We start from the raw sequence: 12,558 nt of genomic DNA, 5'->3' as shown, positions 1-12,558 counted from the left end.
GCCTGAGAAACTCCCTCGTAGCTAATTGCTGAGACTGACAGCTCCCCAGGACTTTGTAATGGAAGTGCAGTCAGAATCCGCAGCCTTCAAATGTCAGCTGTTTCCAGAGTGACAACAAGTAAAAGGTAAATTAAATAGAAAATGATTTGTGTGCAGTGCCCTGCGGCCAGAAACCAGGACACTGACCTGTCATACAATTTGGGAGTTTTGCTAATCCCACAAATGACAGATGTATAAGGCAGGTCTTTCCACAGTAGATTATAATGTGTCTGTCCTTCCTACTGTCACTTTCTAGATAAAACTTCATCTCTCTCTCCAAAAGACTGCTTCTATATATTTGCTGTTTAAGTTTAGACACTAAAGCAGAAGTTTCAGATACACAGTTTAGTATACTGGGAAGAGGTTGTGACCGCAAAGTGCTAGGAATTACAGAAAGCTTGCCCCTACAATACTGACTACTGTATGTTACATGTCTGCAGTGCTGAGAAGCTATACGTGGGGGCCACACGTAGCATAAACACTGCGATTATGTCACAAAAAACACAGCGTTTTACAGTACCCACAAAGTGTATGGGATTCTGGCTATTCCTATCTTGTCAATAATGACTACGAAAACGCTTGCGTTTTACGTATAGGTATATTTGAAGTAGAAAGTCCGCAGAGGAAAATTCTGCAGACACTAAATGAAAAACGCTGCATTTCAATGTGTTTCTACAGAGAAATCTGCAATAGAAGAGGTTTATATGGTAGAAGGCATATTTTGAGCATTTATAGAAACCTATTATAGTCATCATTAACCTTATGTAACTATTAACTATAAGAAAACAGCCTATGAAGATATTCAGAATGAATTAATGTGCGCAAAAGCTGCAAGGTTTTTCTAATAAGATTTATTGTTATTGTGTGCTGATATTATACAACTTAAAGCCTATTTTTACTCCCTGTCACCACAAAGTGTCACCACTTTGGGTCCTTGGAATTTGGGGTCTAGGGTTTATGATTTCTGGCATTGTCTTTATCTATCTTGTCTCTGCCTTGTTATTCCTTTGATTTGTTTTTACAAGCAATTGCTTTGACCAATGCACAGGGTGTTCCCAAAATAAGCTGAAGTTTCAGTCTGGTCATGTGTATGATTAGGTCAAATAGTCATTTATTGCTATTCCTTCTTTTGGAAACATTAATATTATTCCTGTGCTGAAGATCTGATTGCTTACTATCATTACTATGTCTTCTTATCCAGTTGTGTTCTTTGGTTTTCGATGTGCATTTGGTTTTAAGAGACAGAATTTAACCAAGGTTGGGTCTTTACTCACACAGTACAATGTATGGTTGCATTCTCTGACATTAAAATGATATCATTAACATTTCATTGCTTCCACACAGCCTTAACATGTATGCATATGAGTGTACAGCCATAGGCAGAGCAATAGCTTGTCATATCATATATACTCAGGAAATGATATGGAAATGATATTGAATGTGGAGAATCTCTAGACATTAATGTTATGTAAATATTTCATGGGAGGAGATATGTGAACGGGGCAGGTCCAATTACTGAATTACCATTGAGTCTATAAGAATTCCACCTTGAACTTCCCATACAATGGGATCCAATCGCTTGAGCTGAAGTACTCACATGATCAGACAGGTTATTTCCATCCCCCAAATCAGCACCATTTTCTCCTGATATACTGGCCTAGTGGTAACCTTCATAGCGTAAAGCTTGTGATCTCTTATTTCATTACCCACTCTGTACTCATTCCCTGAAATACTCTGTGTTGCTGTAAACATTCTGATAATCTGCTTAAATCTAATATGCATCTACCAAATAAGAAACATCCCTTTGAATCCATAGTAGATTTTGTTTTCCTTTGGACAACTGGGCCGGAAGAGCAAAAGCAAGCAGGAAATGAGAAGCAGCTGTGTGCATTGTGCAATGTGGACAAGCTGATTAGAAATGTAATGGCAATTGAGGCAGGAGAGGGGCTGCTGATCCCGTAAATGCGGGCTTTTAAATAAATTACAGTGAAGGGATCAAAAGAAAAAAGGGTTAAGCATGGAAGATGTGTAAAGCCTAGGAGTGTGTGTACAGAGTAAGGGGCGGGATTGTGCAGACTCAGCTACCTCTGAAGATCATGTGACTTCCAGCAATAATTCAGAAGCATCTTGGACTAATTCACCCCCATCTAGTAACACAGCAGCCATTGGCTTTTTTTTCTTTTCAAGCATTAAAAGGCTGAATTGAAATGACGAAAGAGGAAAATTGATTTTTTTTCCCATCCAGAAGATATTCAGCAAACCATTGCTTGGCAGATATTTCAAGCAGGAAGGAAAGTTCTCCGGTGCTCAGTCCAGAAAAAGCATTGTAGCTGATTCAGCTCTGTTTTCGGCATATAGCTCTTAGCTCTGTAAGGCCTTGTCTGTCACCAGTGATAATAATATGATATATAACAAGAAGGTTCACATAGATTTAATTCCTGCAGATGGCAGAGCATTGAGTTGTAGTTTAACAAGAGATGGCACAACAATTATTTATTGCTATGCACTCATACAAAGACTGCATAAGTCAGAACATCATAAGGTTTACCATAATGTGAATATGAAGATTATAGAAAACACCATTCAGATTACTGTTTCCAGTACATTCAGTTTACAGTCATCTCCTTATACAGTTTAATGCCAATTTCAATTTAATGTTTATAATAGTGTGCCAATGCCAGAATAATGGATGATACATTCTGCATCCTACTTTACAGGAATAGAACATGATGCACTTTGAGGGTCATTGCTGACTGTACAGATAGGCAATATCACCTCTCAGGACTCTCTTTGATAAGAGTGATAACAATGAGTTTCAGTAATTTTTTACTTGTCATCATGACTTAATATGACTTAACATTTTACAACCCAGAGGACAGAAAGTGCCCAAAACTTCTAACTTCTAATTTCACTTAGGAGCCATTAAAACTTTCACTTGTTTCCAATTCAATAAAATAAATGGTTAATGCTGAAAGGGCCTTTTTCTTGCAGGGTTTTCATTGAACAGATCTCAATGGTTTCTCCTTTCCATGGAGGCTCAAGCCTCATGGTTCCATCAAAGATTGTTCTTTCTCTGAAATTCCAGCCTTCCTCTTCCCTTGCCGCTTTCAGTTTATTGGTCTCTGATGAAGTCTCAGCTGTTTAATTCCCAGTAATTATGGATAGCCTGAAACGTCTGGTGAAAAGTCACCTGGTCCTACAAGCCACCTCCCAGCCCCCTGTAACCTCGCTCCCAGTGATGAGCTGTGAAAATCAGCTCCTGGCGAGTTCATTTGTAAAACAATGGAAAGCAGAGCCTGGAACAACTATAAAAAGCTTATGAATGTATCAGGCAACAAAGAGAGATTGAGATTGTCAGGCATTTGTCCTTTACGCCAACATAATGAAGACACAAGTAGAGCTCCAAAGAAAGACACTTAACCCACAGCGGTGCTTCAGAGTTTTCATGTACTCTGTTGTATATTAGCGATATGAACAAGCTGAAAGAAAGATTACTTCACACTGAGCTCATATTCTTCCAAATTTCATATGTAACACACAATTAGTAAGAATAGAAAATGAAATGTATGCGTTTTCTATGGCATAGGAATATTCCCATACATGAACCATGAAAACTTCAAATGAGTGTCCCTATAAGTCTTCTCCAGGGTCAGAAGTGAAGCCAAAGGGCATCTCCTACCTGGATGGAAGGAGCTAACAAGAACCCTCTCACTCACTGCCCATCAATAAAGATATCCTGGAGTGTCCATAAACACTAAACACAAAATCAAAGTTACTTCATTTTTTTTAGAGCATCAGATGAGGTTTCTAACTCCTTCAAGTAAAGGCAAAACGTAGTGAAATGAAAAACATGCCTATAATGGAAAACCACTAAATAACATATTAGGGTTGTGCTATTCTCCACATGAAATGATGAGAGCAATTTTGTGGTGTCAACTAATATTTTACCCATCAGTTACTAGTGACATCTTCATCATTGAAGAATGAAGTGTGATACAAGCAGATGAGAACATAACTGAATGGAATTATTCTAATTCTGCATGGAAAAGCTACATACAATGGATCTTGTCAAAGGGATATTTTCTACTTATATCCTTAGAAATACACTTTTTATGTCAACACCATGTGTGCAACATTAGTTCACTGCAAGTTGTGAGAACTATACTTCACAGCAATAAACATTCAATAAAGTATTGGCCTATAAGTAGCTGCTAATAAGGTGTCGCATTTAAAGTGCCCTGATCTATCTAGAAGAGTTGTCTCTAATAAAGTCTTAAAAGTTGAGATTTCTTAAGAAAATACTGTCAGATCGTATCAGTCATATAGTGTACCTAATAAAAGTGGAGCTTAAAACATAAAATTAAAATTCATTATATGAGTAAAGACAGTCATACACATGAAATAACTATTGGCCTACAGCTATCTCGGCCGATTCCCCCATACACTTGCTTGTTGTGCTTGACCAAGCAATGCATGTGTCCTGAACACAGAGAGGGGTGATTGCTGCTGCTGACACTTCTCACAATGAATTATCTTCCAGAGAACAAAAGGTTCTAGCAGTTGAATTCCAGCTGATGGATACTTATGCCCCAGGGTAGGGTAGGAAGCCCCCTTACACATAAGATTGCCAGTCCTGTTGAACTTGGTGGGTACAGCTGACCCACATCCCTACAGCCGACACACTGACTATAATACTGTATCACAAGGTGAAACTACAGTACAAAACTTTCACCCTGTCAAAAAGCCACACCTCCAAGTCTTAGATTATTAAACATTCTCCAACAACATAAATAGTGTTCAAAAACAAAGTAAAATCAACCAAATCATCAATATTAATTTTGTAAAAGGTTCCCATGAATGAGTAATAGAATTTACTGACACAGAGAGGGCACCATTGGATTATATACATACATTACAATATCCATGCCTCCATTATTATGGGCTCATTATTTACTTGTATGTGATATGGGATTCCACTGACAATATCGCTAAACAGTTTATAGTATTTTAATGAGGTTTGCAATCCCTATAAAGCTGCGATTCAGTGGTCCCAAGGGAGGTGCTCTGATTGGTCAGGCAAAGTTAAAGGCTTAGCCTGGGGCTCTGTACATGTAGGTGGGAGGGTGACAGGACCCTTCTTTTGCCCTGGGCGGTGTGGCGTGGATAATACATACATAGCATTTATGGAATGCCCCACATGAAAGATAACAAAGGTTACCTTTTATTAAAGAAATGTTACAGCCTTGACACTATGGCAATGCTAAAAAGTAGGCACAGCTGCTGAAGCTTATAGTTCTGTTATAGAAGACCAACTGTATTTTATCTCATTGAATCCCTGTATCGTCAAACTTTATTATATATATATATATATATATATATATATATATAATCAAAAAGTTCATGTAAACATTTTGTCTAAAATATACAACAAAAAAGTGATAAAATGTGTGTAACACAAAGGAATTGGGCTCAATATAAAATGAGGTTACTTGAAATGATCTGTTACACTTACAAGACATGTTGTAATGACATAAATGCAGATCTCCTTGTTGCATACAGTAGGAAATCATATAGAATTGTGTCATGTGATGTTGTGACCTATAATAATGTAGTGCATTGTTGTAAAGTCTGTTGAACTTGATAGGATGTAGTACTGCAGGGGACAAGCCATTGTATCCTTTACCCACACACACAGGCAAATGGTGGCGTTGTTGCTTGTAGTGCTTGCCTCTCATCCCACAATAATCACAGGATACAAAGCATTATGGGGCAGGGAGGCTGCTCCCAGCTTTGGTTTCTATGACAGCATAGAAGGCTCAGAGTGCAAACCTCTGATTCTCAGATTCCAGGTTCTTTGTTTGCCATTAATTAAAGTGACCATATGGAGCAAGCTGATAATGGCAGCAGATGATCCAGAAGAGAGGGGAAAAATGAATTTGGAGCTGTAAAACTGGCCTGAAAAGGATTTTGGAGCTCTATGCAGATTTAAATATGAGCATGGGGGGGAGGGGGCTTGACAATAGATGTCAGATATTGTACTAGCAGAGATCACACAAATGACAACACGCAGGAGCTCTCCGGAGCCTAGCTGGTTAAATACTACTACTGGCGGATACAGTTTTGCTTACAAAATGAAATTTACCTATAATAGACTCCATAATAGACCTATACGCACAAGAATCTAAATACAACCTAACTTCCCCCTACATCTCAAGATTCCAGATTTTCACCAACTTTCTACATTTACAACAACAAATATAACAGTGTATATCACTTTCACTCTTCAACTGTTATCCCAGCACCTCCAATACAACCTCAGTAACATTGCCCTGATAAAATCATTCCATGTTCCATAAACTTTATATTAGAAAGATAAGTACAGCTATGTCCTGCTGGGTGAGAGGAACAGCAGATGGGCAGAATTCATGTAACAAAGTCCATAGCACATACATGGAGCTGCAAAGCAGGGATGTGAGAGGCTTGGGAGGTGGCTTTGTCTCCCTGGAAGTGTTTCTCCATTTGTGTTGTTGCTCTAAACATCTCCATTAGTTCCATCAGGATTTGGCTGACCCAGAAACCACTTAGGGCCCCAAGACAATAGCAAGCCCTGACCTGCAACTCCTCAATAGAGTGAACTCCAGTGAAAGTCCTTACTGAGGGGTGTGGAGGGGATCCCTACCAAAATAAGGGACTGCTTCCCATCAAGCCCGACTACGGCTAGGTGATGGAGGAGGTCGGCACCCCCGGAGCTGTCCATAGTGCTGAATGCTGGAGCTCATTGTGTAGTGCACACACTACAATGTGACTTACCTTCTCACAATGACATCATGGCATGTGCATGGTTAAAGGGCTGCGATGGAGACCAGTCCTTACTCTGATAGAAGACTTACAGCTTCCTAGCCCTTCCACTCAGCAGTTCTGGAGGCTGGGGGCTCATTCCTTTATTGAGCGGGCTCATGAGCAGACCAGGCTCAGGTGGGGTGGGGGTCTCCAGAACTCCAGCCTTGCTATGTATCTGTTTACTCTCCGAGGTGAAGGAAATTTACAGTACAGCATCAAAAAAGATGGAGCAGCTCACTTCCTCCGGGAAGCAGTGGGCAGGCCCTGCTCTTCACATCCACCTATTATTGCCCTAGCTCCAGTCAACAGAAGGTGCCTGGCTCAAGCAAGCTGATTAATAATTAATATGCAAGATCTTCAGTGGGGAGGGCACACATGGGGGTGTGCACATTACAACTGTCATTGTCACCACCCCTATGCAATGACAGCTTTTGGTATAGTCCAATAATTTCTAATAGAAAGACTCAGCGGATGATATATGCCTTGTGTGTACCCAGGGCTGAGGGAAAGTTGTAGCCCGGGTCCATATCTGACAAGCAGGTCACCTTCCCCTATCAGACCAATAGACAAGTCTGCTCTGCTCCTCAATGACCCCCACAGCCTCCTCATCGGCTCCTTAAAGTCCTAGCAGTACAGTAAACAACTACACATGTCACCAGCAGCAAGAAAATGGAGTATTTAACTCCTCCATGGCCACACCCCTGCAACCAACCTTTCTCCAGGGATAGTGCACCGTGCTGAGGACTTTGTGCATCACTTTCAGCACATAAGAGGGTGACATCTCTGATAAAAAGTCATTGGGATCAATGGATCGTCTAACAGCGACTATTTCCCTGCAGAAATGCTGCTATAATCCTGCAGGCTGCACTTTAATAGTCATTTATGCGTAATGTACAAGCAAATGCAGCAGGATTCCTGCCCAGATCAGCAAGTATCATTCCACCCTGTCCTAATATAGTGAAATCCTCAATATTACACCAGGCAGGGAGGTAGTAATAAAAGCATCACAAACACATCAACCAAAACATATTCATGGGAAAGCACAGAAGGTGAAGAGGCTGCTCAATAAAAATCAATAATACACCCAACCCAGAGACATATGCAAGGAATCATTGTGTGTCACCTTCTGCTGCAAGTAAGGTCACATCCTCACATACATGTGTATTGTATGGCCCTGCCATGTAAGACTACAGGTACTGCACAATCTTAAAGCAATGACTTATTATGATGCATGCTAGGAACAGCTTGTTGACAAATTCAGCTCTACGGCATACAGGTATATACTACTATATAATTAATATATATATATATATATATATATATATATATATATATATATATATCCCATTACCACAAGCACAATAACTTTACCGAAGTTTTATGTCAAATTCAACTCTGCTAAGTAAGAATATTATTGTACATCATAGAGATACCCCTACCATAAGCAGGATAACTTTACTGGAGTTTCAACACAAATTCAGCTCTTGCTACACACAGACATATGATACTATATACTATTTATTCACAATAGCTCTATATCATAGAGATACCACTACCATAAGCATCCTGACTGAAGTTTTATGACAAATTCAGCTTACTACACAGACATATACTAAGCCTATCTAACAATAGTAACAGAATATTACTATATAGCATATAGAGACCACTACCACAAGCATGGACCTGCAGGGCTTATTCTAATACGACTTAATATATATAAGGCACTTATAGTACAGTCAAGGAAGCTGGGACAAGTGTTATGATGGTAGGACAAGCAGTAATATAGAGATTTTATTAGGTCTAGTGCCACTTTGGTCACAGGTAAGAAGTGAATTCTACAAGCAGGATCCATAAAATGATGAATAAGTATAGTATAACCCTGTAATAAGTATAGTATAACTCTGCAATAAGTATAGTATAACTCTGCAGCCTGAGCTCTCCTGGAATCTGGGCAGCTTCAGCACTACAGGCTCCGGACAGCTCCCCTGATCTGGCCAGCTCCCCCAGGCCCCGCTTATCTCCTCCTCACTGTGGCCTCCTGCTCTTCTGAGCTATGTATATGTATATACAGAAATGACTGGTCAGAGATGGTAAGTTATGAACATCACTAGTCTTCAGTATCCTGTCCTATGTCTGTGTGTGAGCATGGCTGTGTATATATTTATATCTATGTGTGCATAATTATTTGTGTGTACCTGTGTAGATATCTCTTTCTGTTGCTTTTCCATCTGTGTATATACATGTGTGTGTACATATCTGTGTGTATATTCTACTGTGTGCTCACATATCTATTTGTATGTTCCTATGTGCGACTCTATACATATTTGCTTCTGTATGTTAGTGTTTGTATATCTGTGCCTGTATATATATGCTTGTATGTACATATCGGTATTTCTGTATATGAATGTGTGTACTTATCTGCATGTATACATATTTGCTAGTGTAATGTGTGTATACTGTTTATATGTATGTTTTTATGTGTGCATACTTTTCTGTTTGTGTGTATATATCTGTTGTTGAGCATGTATGAAAAGTTAGTATTATAATATTATTTAGCTAAATATAAAAAATAAATAATAATAATAATAATAATAATAATAATAATGTATCTAGATAGAACTTATTTGAGTTGATGCATTCAATATAAATGATTGAGATTCACTGATTGTAAAGCTGAGACAGCATTTTCTGAATAGACTCAATGACTTGAGCTTGCAGAAAAAATGTAAAAAAAAAAAAGACCCTATAATGCAGCCAACTTCAGGCTACACTTTGTCTAATTGGCACCAGTCTTCCCGGTTAGCAGCTGGGTGAAGATTTCCCTACCCCTTATTCTATGTTCCTATGCAGATGGACGTCCTTAATACCACAGACTACAATTAATGCTGTTGTATTTGATGAATTTAAATGGGCCTGCATTAATATTGTATATAGAACAGCTGAAGGGCTGGATATACCGGCAAGGGGAGACCCCTGGCAGATGGAGGAAACAAAAAAAAGTTTTAATAAGGCCTGAGGCTAACATTGTCATAATGACACCCCTCCCCCTCCCTATATCCCACCCCTCAGGACATACAATTGCTTTGTCTGTAAAGAAAGTACAAGTCTAAAGTTTTCTTTCTCAATGGGACGACAGATTTGCATTCAACTTTTTTTTTACTTTAGGCAAATGCTGAAGCTGTTAGTGCAGTGTATAGTATCACTAGTATCACTTCTGCTACTCAGCCTGTATACTCTCTTCTTTGTGTTCTAGGCATATATATAGCAATAAAAAAAAACTACTTAGAAAAGTTAATAAAAGTTTCCTTTTGAAGTTAAACTCTGGTTTATTTCTGCTTTATTATGGAACTGGCCTTAGATTCAATTCACGAGCTTTCATGCAATAAAAATCATGAATATATATGATGAGTGTGTATATATATATATATATATATATATATATATATATATATATGTACAAAGCCAAAATAATCAGATTTATATATTGTATTGTTTTATGTAGATTAACAATTGGATCCATACATGATTAAAAACAATATCTGACTGTACAAAGAAATGAATATATACAATATATACACTTACGCACATTTTCCACAGACATATACACACATGCACACACATAGATGTATGTTTACCTATAAAAAATAAATTATTATGCCTACTACTTAGAGAAGTGGGTTGGTGCTTATTATTATTACTACCATAAATAAGAATAAGTCATATTTATATGAGAAAAAACAATATATCAAAAACACAGAATATCATTGAACTGCATCCAAAGCAGATGGCCCAGAACAAGACCTGGTCACAAAGTCCAAACTTAACCCAAGTGTCATGGACCCCCCTATAAGCAGACACACAACGTTTGTCAAGAATTGACTGACCTAGAAAAGTTTCACACAACGTCATCTTGGCTTGTTATCTTTATCCCGGGATCCACAGCTCAAGTCAGAAGTTACTTCATTCCTGAAAAGTTACAGCAAGTACCAAAAGCTTATGTGACAAGGAGTCTAGCCCAGGCCTTGTCAGCTCCAATCACAGGCGGCCTGGGATAATTATACAACAATGGCCTGTGCAGGCAGCCAATCCTACTTCTGTATACACATACAATTGCTATAGACCAGGAGGACAATAACAAGCTGCTGCTTCTTTTACTCCCCCTCCCTCCTTCTGAGGGCTATTCAGTATTACCGTAGCAGACCCACAGTTACATATATATATATATATATATATATATATATATATATATATACTTGCATAATATATATCTCCCTCTGGCACTTTCCCGAGCCCCCCTACTATCTAGGAAAAGTTTCTAGGAAAATAAGTCCTACATGCAGTTATTCTCACACTGACATCTGCTCCATACAGTAGGGTGTAGAGATGAGACAACTGACCTTACTATCAGATGGACATAGCAGTTAAAATTGTCAAGTGAGCTAAGAAAACCTGCACAGTCTAAAGATTCACTATGTGACTGAGGAACGTTTAATCACAACTGGAAGTCATTTGCTTTCTTCTAGATGAGAGGAGTCATAGTCTCTTACATACATTAATGCTATCAGATAGGTGTGATGATTTTATTAAAAAATTCTATCTTATATTATTACTCTTCTTAATTAGTACTCTATGCACAATAATAATAAAGTTATAATAATAATGTTTAATGTTGTAAAAGCCACCTAATAAATCATGCATTTAAGGCTAGAAAAAGCTGTTGCCTCTTTTTCACCTGTAATGTTTTTCCTCCCTCCCAAGGATGTTTTTAAATATACCTAAATAAAGGTTTGATTTTAAGAAGATTTTCATTGACTGGCGAGTGCCCGCCCTACTTCTCTTTTTTCTATACATCTAATAAATCATATAGCCAATGATAGGCTTCAGTTTATACAGGATATGAGGAAATGTGGTAAAATAGGCAATTTTCTAGGACCATACAAAATCTGACCCCTAACGGGATGTGTCCTTGAGGCCTCGGATAACTGGGATAGATTTAGGCTAAGGCCTTATGCAGCAAAATGCTTAGAACTCTGGAAAAAAACAACCAGTGAAAACGCGCCATAGTGTTATAAATTGAGTATTTGTTGTGTTTTTATCTGCTTTTCCCTTGCATTATTAAATATATAGGGAAAATACTTGCAATTCTGCAGCTAAAATTAACAAGCTGCATTTTTCAAAAACGAAATACGCAGTTTTTCCACAATATGTGAACGAGATTAATGAAATGTTTCCGCAGCATGAAAAATGATGCATCTCCGCAACATGGGGTCTGAATTGTCCCCTGAAAATAAAATGATCACCTAATACAGTATTCGAAAACTGGTTTCCTAAACCAAATACCACCTTTAGGCTAAGGCTCCATGTAGCGAGCCTCAGCCGAAAAACGCTGCGGAAAAGACTGTGACAGAAAACTATCACGTTTTTTTCTGTTGCGTATTTTACAGAAAGTCTATAATATACAGCGTATTTGCAATGTGGGGCCCAGTTCATAACCTGAAAAAATGTACAGTGATGGGTCCTGAGCTTTCATCCTATGCCATTGTAAAGTTGCAGTGTAGGTTTAAAGGCAGGGACTTTCTGATCTAATCTCATATTCTATATTTCCTACGTGTGTTTGACTTGAAAAAATAGGTGGCTTTGCTTCTGATACCTGTTTTTGATATCTAGCTGTAGCAGGAA

General features: G+C 38.4%; 1 protein-coding gene across 5 annotated transcripts in view; it reads right to left on the bottom strand.

Moving 5' to 3' along the window:
* MYT1 (myelin transcription factor 1) overlaps positions 1-10,888 on the bottom strand; it is a 58,823-nt gene extending 47,935 nt beyond the window's left edge. For 4 of the 5 annotated variants that reach the window (XM_075276967.1, XM_075276966.1, XM_075276970.1 and 1 more), the window contains exon 1: positions 10,764-10,888. In XM_075276967.1, coding sequence (XP_075133068.1) covers positions 10,764-10,788 — 25 coding nt within the window. In that variant the 5' untranslated portion in view covers positions 10,789-10,888. Of the gene's footprint in view, positions 1-6,849; positions 7,182-10,763 lie in introns of those variants that run through there. The other variant, XM_075276969.1, reaches the window with a different exon arrangement.
* Positions 10,889-12,558: the final 1,670 nt, after the last annotated feature.

The sequence above is a fragment of the Leptodactylus fuscus genome, chromosome 6 (genome assembly GCF_031893055.1).
Source record: "Leptodactylus fuscus isolate aLepFus1 chromosome 6, aLepFus1.hap2, whole genome shotgun sequence".
NCBI lineage: Eukaryota > Metazoa > Chordata > Amphibia > Anura > Leptodactylidae > Leptodactylus > Leptodactylus fuscus.
Note: the sequence above shows the minus strand (reverse complement) of the source record. Positions and strands in the feature narration are given on the sequence as shown.